At 39.2% G+C, this 21380-nt stretch overlaps 1 protein-coding gene across 1 annotated transcript in view; it reads right to left on the bottom strand.

Moving 5' to 3' along the window:
* Nucleotides 1-2778: 2778 nt before the first annotated feature.
* The window catches only part of LOC106130100 (protein mahjong), a 33684-nt gene continuing 15082 nt past the window's right edge, over nt 2779-21380 (bottom strand). The window contains exons 18-34 of the mRNA XM_060953351.1: nt 21024-21146; nt 19628-19781; nt 18244-18389; nt 16816-17013; nt 13925-14031; nt 13225-13449; nt 12209-12398; nt 10792-10911; nt 10159-10250; nt 9453-9649; nt 8850-8947; nt 8430-8507; nt 7392-7512; nt 5902-6059; nt 4859-4937; nt 3655-3773; nt 2779-2868 (exon numbers count right to left, since the gene is read on the bottom strand). Of these exons, the coding sequence (XP_060809334.1) occupies nt 2794-2868; nt 3655-3773; nt 4859-4937; nt 5902-6059; nt 7392-7512; nt 8430-8507; nt 8850-8947; nt 9453-9649; nt 10159-10250; nt 10792-10911; nt 12209-12398; nt 13225-13449; nt 13925-14031; nt 16816-17013; nt 18244-18389; nt 19628-19781; nt 21024-21146 (2280 nt within the window). The 3' untranslated portion in view covers nt 2779-2793. The remainder of the gene's footprint in view (nt 2869-3654; nt 3774-4858; nt 4938-5901; nt 6060-7391; nt 7513-8429; nt 8508-8849; nt 8948-9452; nt 9650-10158; nt 10251-10791; nt 10912-12208; nt 12399-13224; nt 13450-13924; nt 14032-16815; nt 17014-18243; nt 18390-19627; nt 19782-21023; nt 21147-21380) is intronic.

The following is a 21380-nucleotide window of genomic DNA, read 5'->3' on the forward strand; positions in this document are numbered from 1 at the left end:
AATTTCAAGATTCCATGATGATATAGTAGCTATTGCATGCTATGCACCAACGCCTAGGGCAAACATTAGAAGTCACACGGGTATGTATAACATACCTATAATCACGTCCATATCCCTCGAGGGGTAGACAGAGCCAACAGTCTTGAACAATGAGATTCGAATAGTGACAGGTTGCTAAGCCCATTGCCCACAAGAAGTATCCCAAATTTATAAGCCTTCCTTTAGTCGCCTTTTACGACATCAATGATAAATATGTATTCTAAAGCGACGGCAACAACACGGAGAATAAATGTTGTTTAAATAAAACATAAAATGTCTTTACAATTATATTTCAAAAAATATCGTTCGATGTACACAAATCAGAATGAACTACATCAACAAATCTTCCTTCCACGTATAACACAAATATCGAGATATTTATAAATCTATTTACAAAACATTAATATGCCGTTTCATTCAATACCTGTCACGCTTATAAACTAAATCGAACTGCATTGTCGTCACAACGAAATTGAACCTTATAGCATCTTTGTTTCTGTTTTTCCTCAGCCTTCAATCAACTATAATAAAAGATTCACAAATGAGAGCAAATACAATAAAAAAAGTCAGAACTTTTATATCATTGAACTACATCTAGGTATTAGCTATATCCACGACAGAATTATTCATTCATTCATTTTATCGGCCATTTAGAAGATCTTCACCTTTCAAAAAAAAAATTGTCTTAATTGTATTGCAATGAAACACAATCCTTAAATGTTAAAATTGCAATAAACTGAGTTTTGTTTGTAGATTGTGTGCTTAGTTATAATAATTTAAGATCCATTTTAGAACGTATGGACGAATTTTTTAATTTGGACACATCTCTGCATTGTTTATTTATTAAAAACTTTATTGCACAAAAAAAATTTACAAAAGGCGGACTTTTTGCCGTTTGGCATTCTCTACCAATCCACCAGCTGACTGGAAAACTTTAAGTTGGTGGTGCGATAAAGTGCATAGAAAACTAGTTGTTTAGTAAAAGAAATACCGTTGTTTACAAATGCGATACTTACAAAGCATGAACAATCCGCATTAGCCATCTATTGTTCAGTAGCAGGAACAATTTAGAACACGTCGAACAACTACTCGACAAAAGATGGCGTTACCTCTGCGAATAAAGGTGAACGCAGACACGGTCGCGCCGCACTTGGTACAATCGCAGAAGTAATGCATCTGCCGTAAAGCGACTTAGACTTAAAGCGAATAAAGGCATTTGTTTTGGTGCCACGGCGGCTGCATCGCGCCCCAGTATGCATTTACCCTTAAACGAGATAAAAACTTTTGCAGTAAAAGAGAATAAATAGATTCATTTTACGATAAAAAAAAGCTACACCTCTCTAGATTTCAAACATTCGGGCTGACGTAAAGCTTGACCAGAAATATATCTGAACTGCAAAAGAGGGCGCTAGTGCGTTTCATATAGCAACACCAAATAAGAATTTTTTAGAAGACATCAATAAATATTATCAAGTATTTTCTCTGTCTGCATGTATGCGCTAATCTCGTGAAGTTGCGGACAGATTTTGTTCCTGATTGAAATGTTGTTAAAAGAGTTTTCTGAGCATGTTTTATATCTATAAAAAGCTATGGGTTCGCATGTATTAAAAGAAGCCATAAACAAGTCTATATAGTCTAGCGTTATGTTATTACTTTTTTTCTGAGTAATTATTGCCAGTTCAATTTATTAATTTCTTTTTTTTTAATCCGCAATATGACGGGATATTCTACATTTCTGGTCAAGTTTTAATTCTGGTAATTAATCACTGGCCTCCACAATCCATAAGTACAAATAGGTTTTACGATGTATTTCAAAAAAAGGAAATAAGGGATGAATCCGCCATTGTACTTATTTTTCAATTCCAGTTACAAAATTGTATTAGGTGTGTTGTTTTTTTGAGCAATAAAGAGTTCACAAATAATCAAACAGATTTCAACGTTGTAAATTGCGATCTGTAATCCGTTTTCACTCGCTCTTAATGTATGTTTATTAAACATACAATTGAACTGAGGACAACTTAAACATTGTTTAAGTTGTCCTCAGTTCAATTGTAGTTACAATAATTTTCTCTCAAGCCTCTTTTTCTTTACGTATGGTAGATCTTAGACGCATTTCGTTAACTTTTACTAAACTAGCACATATTTTAATAAAAAAAATTGAGCGTTTTCCTCTTTATTTAATTTGCTTATAGGTAAGAAATATTGTGGCGTGTGGTTCCTGGCGCCAATAGAAAAAAGAATAGGACCACTCCATCTCTTTCCCATGGATGTCGTAAAAGGCGACTAAGGGATAGGCTTATTGGGATTCTTCTTTTAGGCGATGGGCCTGTCACTATTTGAATCTCAATTCTATCTTAAAGCCAAATAGCTGAAAGTGGCCTATCAGTATTTTCAAGACTATCGGCTCTGTCTACCCTGCAAGGTATATAGACGTGATTCTATTTATGTATGTAAAAAATATTGTGTCCAACGTCCACGCGCAAGCCTAAATATTTATGTTTCAATTTTTATTCCAAGTTCTTCAAAAAAAAGGTGGTTTGCAGTGTGACCTGTGTGGATGTATGTTTATCCGCATTTCGCTGAACCGATTTCTATACGGCTTTCACGAAAGATTTTGTTACACTTGAAGATCACTTAAAACCGACTCCAAAAAGGAAGGTTATCTATTGGATACGATTGCCTATTTACAAAATTTATTCAAGTTATTCAATAGCGTTGCGCACAATGAAACACAATAGAGGTTGCAGCGTTGTATTAGTCCAGTTCAAACTGTATGATGTCTCCTAGATCTATTCCCCCTTCGCTGTCACTACTTTGACCTTCGGCCGCCTGAAAAAAAAAAAAGATTTATCTTAATTCATCATTTTCAAATTCAAATTCAAAATTTTTATTCATTATTTAGCGATACTTCATATCGCTTAATAATTGTCAAAACGTATGGTTTAACAACATTGGTTGACGTCAAATAAATTACTTAAAACTAAGTTTACTGCCGCTTCCAAGGCGTCAGTGCAGAAGAAGCGGTAACAAACTGCACTGCAGCATTTTCTTCAACAACGTCAACTTCACAATATCAATAAACTTAGAATAGAATATGGACGAGAGAATACACTGTTGTTTGAGTTTGTTTGTTTGAACGCGCTAATCTCAGGAACTACTGGTTCGAATTGAAAAATTCTTTTTGCGTTGAATAGACCATTTATCGAGGAAAGCTTTAGAGTATAACATCACGCTGCAACTATCACGAGCGAAGAAGTAATGGAAAATTTCGGGTATTTATTTAAGTTTCGGGTACTTTAGCTACATACTAGCAGAGCCCGCGACTTCATCCGCGTGGAATAGTTATTTTGGGCATCATTGAAGCCCTCAAGGATGAATAATTTACCCCGTTTTTTTTTTTCACATTCTTTATTATTTCTTCGCTCCTTATAGTTGCAGCGTGATGTTATATAGCCTTAGGCCTACCTCGATAAATGGTCTAAAGAATTTTTCAATTCGAACCAGTAGTTCCTGAGATTAGCGCGTTCAAACAAACAAACAAACTCTTCAGCTTTATAATATTAGTAATAATAGATCATGTCTGCCCCGTAAGGTATGTGCGGACGTGCTACCGACCCGTCTCCTGGCGCGTCTCCTCCTCCTCGGCCTCTCCTCGTTGTCATCATCCCTGTCCGAGTCGCCGGAGCTGCCCTCCGCGAGGCCCATCACTGCGTTCCTTAACAGACTCGTCGCCACTGGAATTATAATAAATACATGTAAAGAAAGGTGGCCATTCAGTCTGTTCGGGACTGTCGGCTCTGTCTACCCCGTAAGGGATATAGACGTGATGATATGTATGTATGTATGTAGGTATGTAAAGAAATAATACATACATATGGTCACGTCTATATCCCTTGCGGGCTAGACAGAGCCAACAGTCTTGAAAATACTGAATCGCCACGTTCAGCTGTATGGTTCAATGATTTTAATAGTGACAGGTTGCTAGCCCGTCGCCTAAAAAAGTGAAATCCCAAGTAAGCCTGTCCCTTAATTGCCTTTTACGGTATCCAAGGGAAAGAGTTGGGAATGGTCCTATTCTTTTCCTATTGGTGCCGAGAACCACACGGCATTTGTTAAATTTGGCCCAATGATAGAAATACTATTCAAATAGCGACAAGTCCCAAAACCCATCGCCTTAAAAAAAGAATCGCAAGTTTATATGACTGATAATAATATTCTGCAATACAAAATGAATGAATGTATCTGATACGAATCATCATGATGATTATCATCACTTACGACGTCCTCTGTGGCGCAGCGGTAATATGCTTGTCTGTGACACCAGAGGTCCCGGGTTCGAATACCGGTCAGGGCATAATGAGAAACGAACTTTCTCTGATTGATCTGGGTCTTGGATGTTTATCTATCTAAGTATTTATTATAATATAATATAGTAACGTTGAATTAGTATCTCGTAACACAAGTTTCGAACTTACTTCGAGGCTAACTCGAATCTGTGTAATTTGTCCTGTATATATTTATTATTATTTACATACATACATAAAATCACGCCTCTTTCCTGGAGGGGTAGGCAGAGTCTACCTCTTTCCACTTGCCACGATCTCTGCATACTTCCTTCGCTTCATCCACATTCATAACTCTCTTCAAGCAAGCTCGGCGGTTTCGGGTACTTTTGACCTGGCCCTTTACCAGGACGTCCTTAATTTGATCAAGATACGTTCGTCTAGGTCTTCCCACTCCGACCTTTCCCTCCACACTCTCCTATTTATATTGTTATTGATCGTATAATTATATATTTATTATTTTATTCATCACTCACGATCATCGTCGTTGGAGCCGGAGTCGGAGCCGTCGTCGTTGTCCGAGCCGCCCGCCATTTCCTCTTCGTCGTCCTCCTCCTGTTATATAAGATACATTATACAATTAAACATAACATATAATCACGTCTATATTCCTTGCGGGGTGGACAGAGCCAACGGTCATCAAAAGACTGATAAAAAAGGTCAGCTGTTCGGCTTAATGATAGAATTGTGATTCAAATAGTGACAGGTTGCTAGCCCATCGCCTAAAAAGAGAATTTCTAAGTTTAAAAGCCCTTTAGTCGCTTTTTTACAACCAACACAGGAAAATATGAAGTGATTCCATTCTAAGTCAGCGGAAACCACACGGCGCCATGTAAGTGATAAAGCCGCGGTACAATGTATGTACGTATGTAGGTATGTATGTATGTATGTACGTATGTATTTATGTAGGTACTAGAGGCCGCCCGCGACTTCGTCCGCATGGAAACCCTATCAATCCCGCGGGAACTCTGGGATAAAAAGTAGCCTATGTGTTATTCTGGGTCTTCAGCTACCTACATACCAAATTTCATGGTAATCGGTTCAGTAGTTTTTGCGTGAAAGAGTAACAAACATCCATACATCCATACAAACTTTCGCCTTTATAATAGTATAGTAGGATGTATGTAGATATGTATTTATGTAGGTATGTATGTAGATATGTATTTATGTAGGTATGTATGTATGTATGTATGTAGGTATGTATGTATGTATGTATGTATGTATATATTGTTAGAATTAATATCAAAATAATGTATTTAATGTACTACTAGCGCCTTCTATGTTGTATCGTTGTAACTGCCTACCTAATGTCATTGTCAAGAAATAAATTCAGTCTTTGTTCAACCACAGTACACGTTTTATTATATATGTATGTATGTATGTGTGTGTATGTATGTATATACGTACGTATGTACGTATGTATGTACGTACGTATGTATGTGCGTACGTACGTACGTATGTATGTACGTACGTACGTATGTATGTATATAGGTATGTGTGTGCGTATGTGCGTCCGTACCGCGTCGTCGTCGTGGTCGCGGCGCCGGCCGACGTCGTAGAGGCGCACGGCGGACTCCTGCACGTGGTCCACGTCGCCCACGTTCTCCACGAGCGCGATCTGCGTGCCCCAGCCGGACACGCCCAGCGAGTATATGTTGCGTTTCACTTCTATCGTCGCTGGTAATTAAAAAAAATGAGTACAATAATTATATAGTATACTAGCTGTCCCGGCAAACGTTGTTTTGCCATATAAATAATTTTAAAGTAATTAATGGATATGAAAAATAGATGTTGGCCGATTCTCAGACCTACTCAATATGCTCACAAAATTTCATGAGAATCGGTCAAGCCGTTTCGGAGGAGTACGGAGACAAACATTGTGAAACAGAATTTTATATATAAGAAGAAGATATAATATGTTATTGGATTTAAATTGTTAATTTCTTTTTTTCAGATAACTTATTAAATACACTTATTATTATTTACTAGCTGTGCCCGCGACTTCGTCCGCGTGGAATAGTTATTGTGGGCATCATTGAAGCCCTCAAGGATGAATAATTTTCCCCGGTTTTTTTTCTTCACATTTTCCATTATTTCTTACCTCCTAATAGTTGCAGCGTATAATATTGTTGAGTTGGTATCTCGTAACACAAGTCTCGAACATAATTCGAGGCTAACTCAATCTGTGTAATTTGTCCCGTATATCACTACATAGTATAAAACAAAGTCGCCCATTTTGTCTGTAGTCCCTTCGTATGCATAAAACTTTAAAACTACGCAACGGATTTTGATGCGGTTTTCACTAATAGAAAGAGTATTTTCTCCGACAGGTTTTTATATATAATTGAAATACATTGAAACTATATTAGCTGAGTTATAGCGATTTATGTCCAAGAAGTCAGAAAAAAAATCTAATTGAAGATTGCATTTGTGCGTGCGCCGCTTATACCGTTGGATACAAGTAAGAACAATGTATAGCAAAAACATTGGTCTTTATTAGTTCTACAAAAAAGTCCGCGATGACATATATCCAGCTTTTTTATTTAAGTCACAAAAACTACTTTTCTATATTTAAAAAAACATTTAATTCGTTGGGTGATGTTTAACTGGTGATATAACCAATAATACATATATCCTTATCAAAATAAGTAAGTTCATCATCACGAGCATTTTATTTAGATTATTTTTGCAGTTTACAGTGTGTTATTTAGACATATAGTTTAGGAGATATCACGATATCAGTATTGCGGCACGGTACGGGCCGGCCGCGGCGGCGGGGGCAGCGTCCCTATAAAGAGTCACAGAAACCAAAAAACATTTTAATATTTTAAACGCGGTTAAGGGAAAGAGAAGTTAGTGTGAATTGAAAATTAGTATCCAATATGTGTTGGTGCGTTGACTGTATTTGTCGAAGTAGCGGGATACACGCAAACGAAGTTGCGCGGGTCAGCTAGTATATTTATATATTAGGTATATTTATTTCTCACCAATGTATGTTTATGTACATACCTATGCTGGAGTAGTCGTACGCGTCCAAGGTCCTGAAGCTGGTGTCGAACTGGTTCCTCTCCTCCGAGTCCTGGTCCGAGCACACCGCGTATAGCACTGAACATGTGGGATTGAACAGCACCTGATAACAAATACCAACTGTATATTAAAAAGGCGAGAAGTAAGTTTGTTTGTTTGTTGGCTGTTCACGCGTTATCTTCTGTACCAATCTTCTTGAAATTTTGCTTATATATAATTAACTGTGCCCGCGACTCCGTCCGCGTGGAATAGTTTTTTTTTATCATGGCATCATTGAAGCCCTCAAGGGTGAATCTTTTTCCCCGTTCTTTTCACATTTTCCATTATTTCTTCACTCCTAATAGTTAAAGCGTGGTTTTATATAGCCTAAAGCCTTACTCGATAAATGATCTATTCAACACAATATATTTTTCAATTCGAACCAGTAATTTTTGAGATTAGCGCGTTCAAACAAACAAACTCTTCAGCTAGATTAATATTAGTATAGATTAAGAGTCTGGTGAAGGATTTAATGTATTTTAAACACTATAATATTAAAATTCCTGTAAAATTTGCGAGAAACCATTATTATTTTGTGGCGGTGGCGCTTAATTCGCGTTGGCAAAGCTTGCGAGTAAAAGCAGTTCCTCTTCATCTTCCTCCAGGCTTTAGTCCCAGTTGCATCCTCACCGCTCTAGAGAGGAGCCCGGGGATATGCCTTTGACCATGGATCCTGAATTGGGTGAGTCACGTTTTTACACGAAGCGACTTCCATCTCGACCTCCGCAATCTTTACATGGAAATTCGCACCTAAATGTGCCAGGTTTCATCACGATGCTTTCCCTCACCTTAAGAGCATCAGTTATCATTCAAACTAATGTGCATAACATCGAAAATTGTCATTACTACATGGCCAACGTGGGATTTTGAACCGTATCTATATATATTTTAACCGGGCACCTTACTCATTACACCACCAACGCTCTTGAAAATGCAGTAACTAACTGCCACAATAATAAAATAGACAAAAAGTCAACTCACCTCCGCTTTATCTAAAGTAGGTACAGTTCTCAACAAATGGAAAGTCCGTAAGTCCCACACTTCTGTGTTCGATATTACCTGCAGATAAAATACAATATTAGTTTCATTAGTTTAATACACATTCACATTTTTTTAATGTAGACAATATGCATTCGTCCAGGATTTAGATTTAAAAGATCTATAATTATTTGTGAAGTGACGTGCGGTGAAAATGCTGCAGTGTAGTTTGTTTCGCCGCTTTTTCTGCACATGACGTCAATAAGTGCAGTGCAATAAGTAAGTAACCTTATATCCAGTTTTGAAAATAAAACTATTCTATTCTGTTTATTCATATCACTAGTTCGGACTTTCAACTTTCCTTTTAATTCAATCTTTGTTTATAAAAGCCTTTAGTAAGCTAAGTAATAAATATAAGCTCACCTCAAGCCCGTTAGGATGGAACACCCCGCTGTGGGTTTGGTTAAGTTTGTCGAATTTGTGGATCTCCTTGCCCGTATTCACGTCCCATAGTACGCCGTCTGAAACAAAACATAAATTAATCTTGTCTTGGATTACCGTATTTTACTTTTGTTATAAATAGCTAAATATATTAATCTAAACTTTATTGTTGATTGAGGGTGCAAGGTTCTTCGAACAGAATAGCAGTTGGTCCTTCGAGCCAGATAGTGGTTTGGTCCTTCGAGGTGGGTTGATGCCGGATTTTTCTTAAAAATAAAGTTAGTTACCTGATAAGACCAATTCGTTGTTAGACTTAAAGGTGGATGTTCTTGGTGTAGGTACTGAGAGTGTATTGAGAGCAAGAGTCAGTGTGTCAAATGATTACCTACATCCAAAATTGGACATAAAAAAGGATAATATGTATGGATTGTGCCTTGCTCATTCCGCAGAAGGCAAAGAAGATCTTAGTTAATGTTTAGACATGAATAGGAAATATACTTTATGTATATTTTTTACCTTTACTAGAGTCAAGTTTCTAGATATATACGTTGGTCCTTCGAGCCGGATAGCATATAGAAAAATTACCTGACAGAACCAGTTCGTCGCTAGGGTTGAAGGTAGCTCTGTTTTTGGCATATTGGTTGCTGATCGCGGGGGTCAGGGTCATCAGCTCTCTTCCTGTCAGCGTGTCGAAGATAGTGGCCGTCTCGCCTTTAGTGCCGATGATGCGGTCGTCGGACATCTTGGAGAACTCCACGTACTCTTCGTTTTCTAATTGGAATCTGAAATAAAACATTGTATTTGTCTTTAGAATAGATTAAATTTCTAAATTTAATACAAGGTATCATTTATTGACGTCGACATAACTTGTGTCTTATTATATTAACTACCGTTTCCAAAGCGTATTGTAAAAGAAGCGGCGGAACCAATTACACCGCAGCATATGTATATAAGTATTTATAATAAATTATATTATCGTTGAATAAGTTTATCGTAACACAAAAGTCTCGAACTTACTTCGAGGCTAACTCGAATCCGTGTAATTTGTCCCGTACATATTAAAAAAAAATCGATGTTTCGGAACCGATCACCACTTCAATCGGAGATCGTATTAACGCTCCAATCCGAAGTAATGCCCACGCGATTGGGCATCCACGCTGCTATTGGCTGAGAACTTAGCATACTTCGCTGTGATTGGCTGATGTCTGATGACGCCAAAAAGACCATACTCTATAAATCATCTATAAAAATAAACACTAATATACTACCACAATGAACTAAGTTAACTCACAATTGCTCAAACTCCTTCATGTTCCACAGCGCCGATAGAGGTCGCCACGTGGTGGGGGTCGAAGCTAGCAACAGTAGGCCGTCTCGGCTTGCCTGGAACAATATATACCAACTAATATTATACGTGCGAATGTAAGTTTATATTTTTGTATATTGTTTGTTACCACTTCACGCGTTATTTATATATTTTTATAGATCAAGAGGAAAAAAATACATCTATAACTTAGACTAAGGAAAAACTTTGTACAATGGCAACATTTATTTCCAAAGAAATTTCTTCCAGCAGGCCCACATCACGCGTTATATAGTGAACCAATATTTTTGAAATTTCGCGTATACAAAAATAAGAGTATGGAGGAGGACATAGTTTAAAACTATGTGTAGTTCCCGCGGTATTTACGATATACCTGCATTCGTTTGTAAATATAAAGAGAACACTGACATATATAGACGTACAGCCAGCCCTAACCTCTTGGTCTAAAGATTTGTAATTCAACAGGTCCCTTTTGTGCACTAAGAATGTATTTCCCAAAAATTCCCGCAGGAACGGAAATAAACGAGCTAGGTATATTACCCGTGCTAGGCCGGGGCGGGTCGCTATTGTGATATATTTATATAAATTAATTAATTATACCTGCATGTGAGAGATGTACGACTCGTGGACCTGGTAAGAGTTCTCCTCCACGCCGGAGAACAGGTTGAACACCCTGATGTCGCCGGAAGATGTCGCCGTTAGCAGTTGATGTTGAGTCGGCTGGAAACATACATACATACATAAAAACCACGCCTTTTTCCCGAAGACCTTTTTTTTATCAATATTCATACCTCTTTTCATGCAAGCTCGGTAAAAATTGAAAATTGTAAGTTTATTTGTGTGTTTGTTGTCTCTTCACGAACCAACCTACTGAACTTATCTTCTTGACAAGCGTAAGCATATATAATTAAAAGTCTGGATAAGGACATAGGGTACTTTTCATCCCTTGTTAAAACTATAGTTCTCGTGGAATTTGGGAATAACCTGTATTCTATTGTAGGTGGCGTTAAATAAGCTAATAATATATAATATCAAAATTAAAGGCCCATCATCAATTTCAAATTGTTAATATTTTATCCTTTAGGACTCATCTTTAGCTTGAGGATATAAAGAAAAAAAAATGTTGTTCGCTCGGTAATACAAATTGTCAACATGCACGATACGGCTGCTAGAATTTTCATCCTCCTAGCTTTAGTCCCGGTTGCATCCTCACCACTCTGGAGAGGAGCCCGGGGGCGCCATTAACCATGGATCCCGAATTGGGTGAGACAGGTTTTCACACGAAGCGACTCCCGTCTGACCTCCGCAACCTTTGCAGGGGAACCTAACCCGTATTGGATCGATCATGGTAACACATCCAGTTGCCTGAATGTGCAGGTATCCACACGATGTTTCCCCTCATAGTTACAGCATTGGATAAAACATTTTAATGTGTTTTCACATTTTGAATCATTTATTTACAATATGAACATCATAGCAACCGTTGCCATGGAGAATATCTCATAGAGTAAGTATGACTTTATCATGGAGTTTGTTATCAAGGAGTAAGTATAAGACAGTTAGTATTAAAACTAATGTACATACATACATAAAATCACGCCTCTTTCCCGGAGGGGTAGGCAGAGACTACCTCTTTCCACTAGCCACGATCTCTGCATACATTTCAACCACCACCTTACCGAATCAGCCGCTTCCGCTCATCCGCCGCTAAGACCGAGCAGCTCTGCCCTGGTATAACTAAAATGCCGTTATCTGTCAAATCCTTGTTTTAAATAAAACGTCAACGTAGAGATTTTTTTTCTTATTTTACTGGTAAAAAAGGTGTAAATCCTGATGTCAGATAACGGCATTTTAGTTTTTTTATTTTTTATTTTATTATTGTAAGAAAGATCTTACAAAACATTAAGTAGGTATTAACTTAGCATAGCGAAACCACTAAGGTTTGAGATTACACTAAAAATTAAGTTTACGTCAATCAATCATATTGTAATACATATATAGTTACAACGGCACGTACGTGGTATATGGCCTGCGTGAAGCACGCGTCGTCGTCCTGCAGCCGCAGCGTGCGCGCGGGCGCGAAGTGCGCGTGCACGAGGCGCGCGTCGGCGCGGCGGCCCACGTGCGCGCCCAGCGCGCGCCGGAACACGCGCGCGCACACGTTCGACGTGCCCGCGCGCTCGCGCGGCTCCGGGCACTTGTGCGGCCTGACGGTAACAAATACATACATACATAAAATCACGCCTCTTTCCCGGAGGGGTAGGCAGAGACTACATCTTTCCACTTGCCACGATCTCTGCATACTTCCTTCGCTTCATCCACATTCATAACTCTCTTCATGCAAGCTCGGCGATTTCAGGTACTCTTGACCTGACCCTATGCCAGAATGTCCTTAATTTGATCAAGATACGTTCGTCTAGATCTTCCCACTCAGACCTTTCCCTCCAGACTCTCCTTGTATATCTGCTTAGTCAACCTGCTTTCATTCATCCTCTCCACATAACCGAACCATCTTAACATACCCTTTTCTATTCCTGTAACTACATCTTCTTTCAGATCACAACATTCCTTATCACGCTGTTTCTTATCCGGTCACTCAATTTCACACCCATCATACTCCTTAACGCTCTCATTTCCACTGCATTTATTCTGCTTTCGTACTTCATTTACCATACCCAACTTTCACTCCCATACATTAATGTCGGGACCAACACGCACCTATGCACAGCCAGTCGAGCCTTTTTGGATAGTTTCGGTAATAACGTATCGCATCGTTATCGTTTAGTAACGGTAATAAATGGCGAACAGGCCGTCATAGACAAATGAGAATAAGGTCAAAACTACTAGAGTTGTCCATATCGACTCTTCAGTCTATGGTTATTACGAAATACTACTTAAGTTGTCTATATCGACTCTTGCAGTCTATAGAAAGGACGTCCGGGCGTAGCTAGAGACGATATCTGATACTACAACTAGAATTATATCTTACGTCAACAAAATCACAATTTATTTAAACAAAACTTCGATACTCACTCAAAAAGATTAAACTGAGGACATGTGACCACCGGATTCTTGCACAGCGAGTGTTGATTGTAAAGGTATTCTGTTATTATGGAGTGTAAGGTCACACGAGGGGGGGGCGTGGGTTCGGGGAGGGCCGGGACTGAGGGCTGCTTCTGTAGGGAGCGGTGGCGTTCGGGCGTAGCTAGAGACGAGAGCGGGCTCGATACTGCGCTCAGGGTTGGATTTGAAACTTTCCTGTCAAAAAAAAGCAAACAACAGAATCGTTAATTCCATATTTACTACATTCAAACATATTTTCACGTCTATATCACTTGCGGGGAAGACAGGTCTACAGTCTTGAAAAGACTGAAGCGGCCCGCAAACCTTTTTTTGGCGATTATTCACGTATTAGTAAACAAGTAATGATAAGTGTCGCGTGGTTCCCGGCACAAATATAAAAAAGAATGGGAACACTCCCCCTCTTACCCGTGGATGTCGGAAAAGGCGACTAAAAGAGATAGGCTTCTAAACTTGGGATTGTTCTTTTAGGCGATGGGCTAGCAACCTGTCACTCTATTCTAGATCTCAATTCTATCACTAAGTCAAGTAGCTGAACTTGGCCGATCATCAGTCTTTTCAAGACCGTTGGCTCTGTCTACCCCACAAGGGATATAGACGTGGCCATATGTATGTGTATGTGTGTAACACTGATCGAACTATATAAACTCACCGTAGCCTTATGACGAGCGGCGTGGGTGTGTGTTCGTCTGTGTGGTTCATGTCGATCTCCCGGTGTACGGAGCCGACGCTGTTCGTCCGGGACACTGAGAGGCGAGCCTGATGTCAAATGAAAGGTTTGAAGACTATGAAATGAAGTTGTTATAAGTGGGAGTAACCTCGCTGAGTATGTTCTACACGTTCTACGTGGAACAATATTAACGGCCTCTGTGGCGCAGCGGTAGTACGCTTGTCTGTGACATCGGGGGTCCCGGGTTCGAATCCCGGCCGGGGCATGATGAGAAATGAACTTTTTCTGATTGGCCTGGGTCTTGGATGTTTATCTGTATAAGTATTTATTATAAAATATAGTATCGTTAAGTTAGTATCTTGTAACACAATTCTCGAACTTACTTCGGGGCTAACTCAATCAGTATAATTTGTCAAAAGTAAAAAAAAAATATATATTATTTACTGGTTTTCAATCTTTGCCGAAAAACGTTTGCTTGAACCGTTTCTCGCAATTTACCTATAAAATGTGACTGTATCTATCTGTAAACACACCCTTTTGGGCGTAGTGGTGGTGTAAACAGGCGGGGGGCGCAACCCCGCCATTACAACGCCAACCTTCAATAGAATCTATCATTTTACCATATCTATCAAACAATGACCCCATGAACCTTTCCATGAAGTGGGCTACATTATTTCTCGCACACCACGACCACACTGTAGAAATTTATCAGATGTAGTATAGACTAAACCATGACTCTATTAACCTTCGACGAAGAAAGTGAACCGTTTCTCGCAGTTTACCTATAAAGAGTGACTATTTATTGCTGTAAACTCATCATGTCAGATGTAAACTTCGAGATCGACAACCTGCTTTTGGCATTCTTCTACACGAGTGCCCAAGAAAAGCACTTGATCACGAGTAACTCAGTATTTTATTCACACGCGAAACTTCATAAATAAAATCATCATTTTACTATATCTATCAAACCATTACTCCTGCGAACCTTCCACGGAAAAGGTGACCTTCAACCATTTCTCATAATACAAGACACTATAAACCTACCACGGAAAAGGTGACCTTTAACCGTTTCTCATAGTGCAAGACACTATGAACCTTCCACGGAAAAGGTGAACTTTAACCGTTTCTCATAGTGCAAGACACCATGAACCTTCCACGGAAAAGGTGACCTTTAACCGTTTCTCATAGTGCAAGACACCATGAACCTTCCACGGAAAAGGTGACCTTTAACCGTTTCTCATAGTGCAATACACCATGAACCTTCCAAGGAAGAGGTTAACTTTAACCGTTTCTCATAGTGCAAGACACCATTAACCTTCCACGGAAAAGGTGACCTTTAACCGTTTCTCATAGTGCAATACACCATGAACCTTCCAAGGAAGAGGTTAACTTTAACCGTTTCTCATAGTGCAAGACACCATTAACCTTTCACGGAGAAGGTGACCTTTAACCGTTTCTCATAGTGCAATACACCATGAACCTTCCAAGGAAGAGGTTAACTTTAACCGTTTCTCATAGTGCAAGACACCATTAACCTTCCACGGAAAAGGTGACCTTTAACCGTTTCTCATAGTGCAATACACCATGAACCTTCCAAGGAAGAGGTTAACTTTAACCGTTTCTCATAGTGCAAGACACCATTAACCTTCCACGGAAAAGGTGACCTTTAACCGTTTCTCATAGTGCAATACACCATGAACCTTCCAAGGAAGAGGTTAACTTTAACCGTTTCTCATAGTGCAAGACACCATGAACCTTCCACGGAAGAGGTGACCTTTAACCGTTTCTCATAGTGCAATACACCATGAACCTTCCAAGGAAGAGGTTAACTTTAACCGTTTCTCATAGTGCAAGACACCATTAACCTTTCACGGAGAAGGTGACCTTTAACCGTTTCTCATAGTGCAAGACACTATGAACCTACCACGGAAAAGGTGACCTTTAACCGTTTCTCATAGTGCAAGACACTATGAACCTACCACGGAAAAGGTGAACTTCAACCGTTTCTCATAGTGCAAGACACTATGAACCTTCCACGTAAGAGGTGAACTTTAACCGTTTCTCATAGTGCAAGACACCATGAAGCTTCCACGGAAACGGTGATCTTTAACCGTTTCTCATAGTGCAAGACACCATGAACCTACCACGGATAAGGTGACCTTTAATCGTTTCTCATACTTCAAGACACTATGAACCTTCCGGGGAAAAGGTGAACTTTAACCGTTTCTCATAGTGCAAGACACCATGAACCTACCACGGATAAGGTGACCTTTAATAATCGTTTCTCATACTTCAAGACACTATGAACCTTCCGGGGAAAAGGTGAACTTTAACCGTTTCTCATAGTGCAAGACACCATGAACCTACCACGGAAGAGGTGAACTTCAACCGTTTCTCATAGTACAAGACACCATGAACCTACCACGGAAGAGGTGAACTTTAACCGTTTCTCATAGTGCAAGACACTATGAACCTACCACGGAAGAGGTGAAGTTTAACCGTTTCTCATAGTGCAAGACACTATGAACCTACCACGGAAAAGGTGAACTTTAACCGTTTCTCATAGTGCAAGACACTAAGTACCTTCTACGGAAGTTAAGTATATTATTTCTCGCAGTCTTACCACAAACACCCTGCAAAAGGAGTCTATATCTAGGTGTGAGCTTACAATGGAGTATATATAAGTGCTCACTCACCCTGCTGGGAGTAAAAAGAGACTATTTTTAAGTGTAAACTCACCCTGTTAGTCGTAAAAATTGACTATATATAAGTGCTAACTCATCCTGTTGGTCGTAAAAATGGACTATATATAAGTGCTCACTCATCCTGTTGTTCGTAAAAATGGAGTATAGTCCATATAAGTGTTGACTCACCCTGTTGGGCGTGGCGGTGGCGTAGACGGGCGGCGGGGGCGGCGGCGGCGGCGCGGGCGGCGCGGGCGCGGGCAGCCCCGCCTCCGCGCGCAGCGTGGCCGCGCTCCGGGCCAGCCCGCGCGCGGACAAATCCCACGCCACCAGTTGCAACAGTTGCCGCTCGTTGTAATTTATCCGCGTTTGGGCCACCACGTTCGCCTGGTGATGGGTGAGAAACTATTATAGTATATCTTATATATAAAAGGGATAGGCTTACAAACTTGGGATTCTTTTTTAGGCGACGGGCCAGCAGCAACCTGTCACTTGTTGAATCTCAATTCTATCATTAAGCCAAATAGCTGAACGTGGCCATTTACCTAGTCTTTCAAGACTGTTGGCTCTGTCTACCCCGCAAGGGATATAGACGTGACCATATGTATATATAAAATTCACGTGTCACAATGTTCGTTCCGTCCGAAACGGCTTGACCGATTCTCATGAAATTTTGTGAGCATATCGAGTAGGTCTGAGAATCGGCCAACATCTATTTTTAATACCCTTTAGTGATAAGGGTTGTCCACCCTTGACATTTTTTGTGTAACTAGAAATTACTTTAAAATTATTTATAAATCAAAACAACGTTTGCCGGGACAGATAGTATTAAAAAAAAAAACTATATTATTTTAACACCAATTTCTCTGTCTATCTGAAAAAAAAATACAATGCCTTTTGTCCAAGAGCATTAACGTAATGAAATTAATTTTTCATTTATAAAAAAATTACAAAATAAAATATATATACGAGTATAAGTATTTCCAATCAATATAGTATCGTTGAGTTAGTATCTCGTAACACAAGTCTCGCACTAACTTCGTATGTACATACTTACTACTAATAAGTATATATTTATTTTTATTTTTATTTATTTTGTAGTTTATTGGCGTTTGGGCGTCTACATTTGTCTGGGAAAATGTATCATCCAAAACTTTACTCGGTAACTAAACCACCAAATCAAACCCGAAACACAAGACGCGTGATAGTTGAAAAAACCGACTATTCAACGCCGTTTTTTCATGGGATGGATATACGCCGTGTGGTTCCCGGCACCAATACAAAAAAGAATAGGACCACTCCATCTCTTTTCCATGGATGTCGTAAAAGGCGACTAAGGGATAGATTTACAAAACTTGGGATTCTTTTTTAGGCGACGGGCTAGCAACCTGTCACTATTTGAATCTCAATTCTATCATTAGACCAAATAGCTGAACGTGGCCATTCAGTCTTTTCAAGACTGTTGACTCTGTAGGCTATACCCCACAAGGGATATAGACGTGACCATATGTATGTATGTTTGTTCATGGGAAAACATAATTCCCCTTCCTAGTCTCATTCTTATTTTTATTCATAATATGCCTAGAACCACACGGCACCACTGCCACACCTGCTCACCCTGTGTATGTTGGCCAGAGAGGTCTCAAACTCGGCGCCCATATGCTTGCTCTTGCCGGAGACCCTCTCCAGCAGTTCCAGCGCGTACTTCTGGAACATCACGTGCTCCTGCCGCTTCTCCTGAAGGATCGGGTCGCGCATTAGCACTGCGAACAATATTGTGTGTAAAGAGAATGCAGTGCCGTGCGGTTCCCAGCGCTGATACAAAAAAAAATAATAGGATCACTCGCATCTCTTTCCCGTGGATGTCGTGAAAGGCGACTAAGGGATAAACTTGGGATTCTTTACGTATACGTACGTGATATTACGTTTTCGTATACGTACGTGATATTACGTATTTAGGATCGTGCCTTTTGACACTTTTATTTTTTTTCGTACTTTCTGAAATATGAACTGATATTTATCTATTAAAGTTTTTAAATGTCCTTTAGATGAGTACACTTAATAGTTAAATTTATGCAGTTGAATTAAAAGTCACCCTGTATATATATATATATTATATATATATATATAAACTAGAGACCAGACTATATCTACTAAAAAAAAAACCGCATCAAAATCCTTCGTGTACATTCACAGCCACAAGCACGCGGGAAGCGACTTTTACACAATATCATGCAGTGATGCCGCGGTACCTTTGCTCAACATGTTCATAATGTATTTTTTTATGGGCAATAAAGATAATTTGTATTGTATACTAGAGGCCGCCCGCGACTTCGTCCGCATGGAAACCCTATCAATCCCGCGGGAACTCTGGGATAAAAAGTAGCCTATGTGTTATTCTGTGTCTTCAGCTACCTACATACCAAATTTCATGGTAATCGGTTCAGTAGTTTTTGCGTGAAAGAGTAACAAACATCCATACAAACTTTCGCCTTTATAATAGTAGTAGGATACATACATAAAATCACGCCTCTTTCCCGGATGGGAAGGCAGAGACTACCACTTTCCACTTGCCGCGATCACTGCATATTTCCTTCGCTTCATCCACATTCATAACTCACTTCATGCAACTTTATAATATTAGTATAGATTTTTTTTTATTATGGACATAGTATAGTATATGCCGTGCCGTGTGGTTCCCGGCACTATTACAAAAAAGAATAGGACCACTCCATCTCTTTCCCATGGATGTCGTAAAAGGCGACTAAGGGATAGGCTTATAAACTTAGGATTCCTCTTTTAGGCGATGGGCTAGCAACCTGTCACTATTTGAATCTCGGTTCTATCATTAAGCCAAATAGCTGAACGTGGCCATTCAGTCTTTTCAAGACTGTTGGCTCTGTCTACCCCGCAAGGGATATAGACGTGATCATATGTATGTATGTATGTATGTATGTATAGTATATAGGTACAATACAATTGTATTGTATTGTATATGTACCTTGTATCTGCGAGGTGGTGAACAGCGGCAGCTTGGATATGATCTGGCGGACGGTGGGGCAGCGCGCCAGCCCGGCCAGCGCGCGGCACGCCAGCCCGCGCAGCCGGTCCGCGTCCGTGATCGGCGACTTCACCAGCATCAGCGACAGCAGCACCTGCGCTCCACATTCTATTTAATATATATAAATACTAGCGACCCGCCCCGCGATTATAAATGTTACTATACATAAAATCCTTCCTCTTGAATCACTCTACCTGTTACAAAAAACCGCATCAAAATCCGTTGCGTAATTTTAAAGATTTAAGCATACAGACTAAAATAGCGACTTTGTTTTATACTATGTAGTGATATACGGAACAAATTACGTCATCAGACATCAGCCAATCACAGCGGAGTATGCTAGCGAAGTTGTTCTCAGCCAATAATAGCAGCGAGGATCATAAATCGCACGGTAACTTCTACGATTGGGAGCGTTAAAACGATCTCCGATTGAAGTGGTGATCGGTTCCGAAACATCGTTTTTTTATATATACCGGACAAATTACACAGATTGAGTTAGCCTCGATGTGAGTTCGACACTCTTGTTACGAGATACCAACTCAACGATACTTTATTATATTATACTGTGTAATTTGTCCCGTATATATTTATATTTATTTATATTTATAATAAATTAGCTGTGACCGCGACTTCGTCCGCACGCCGCCGTTCGTCGACCCTCAAGGATTAATAAGTTTCCCCGTTTTTTTTTTCACATTTTCCTTAATTTCTTCGCTCCTTATAGTTGCAGCGTAATGCTATTTAGCCTAAAGCCTTCCTCGATAAATGGTCAATACAACGCAAAAAGAATTTTTCAATTCGAACCAGTACTTCCTGAGATCCTGAGAACTCTTCAGCTTTATAATATTAGTATAGATATGAAGTGTACCATAAAAACGAATAAAAATTTTGAATTTTAGTGTTTAAGCAATTTATATAAACCAGGCTTTATTTCAAACTGCCGAATGCATTCATACATATACAATTATACATATAGTAGGCTGTTGACTGTTTTTTCAAGTTGGTTCTTAATTTTTGTTATATTGGCCAATATATATATATCTCTTATATATTAAATTCTCGTGTCACAATGTTTGTCTCCGTACTCCTCCGAAACGGCTTTACCGATTTTAACCAAATTTTGCATGCATATTCAGTAGGTCTGAGAATCGGCTAACATCTATTTTTCATACCCCTAAGTGTTAAGGGTTGTCCACCCTTAACATTATTTTTAAACTAGAAATTACTTATATGGCAAAACAACGTTTGCCGGGACAGCTAGTATAAATATATAAATATAAATTTATGTATGTAGTTTAATCAATTCCTTCCAACATGCACATAATATTATACTCACCATAATTCCGTTGTTGGTCCTGACGCTCTCCCACACCTTCTGAATGATATCTTCGTACGATTTTAATACAGTCTTCTTTTTACTGGAGCCGGTCAGTGAGAAACGGCTAGTGGACGACCCGGCCTGTCAAACACATACACACATTTACCCTAAAATTCGTTCAATGATAAAAATAAAATAGTTTATCTTAGAATAGAACCACTCTGAGATATATTGTTATATTATTAGAGAAATTTTATTGTGAAAGAAGTTACTTTGTTTGTTTATTTTTTAAATAAGGAAGATTATTTAAATACTTTTTTGTAAGAACTGAAGAAGTAAAGTGACAGATTGATGATTAACGTAATTCAGATAAAT

Source organism: Amyelois transitella, chromosome 31 (assembly GCF_032362555.1).
Source record: "Amyelois transitella isolate CPQ chromosome 31, ilAmyTran1.1, whole genome shotgun sequence".
NCBI classification, from domain to species: domain Eukaryota; kingdom Metazoa; phylum Arthropoda; class Insecta; order Lepidoptera; family Pyralidae; genus Amyelois; species Amyelois transitella.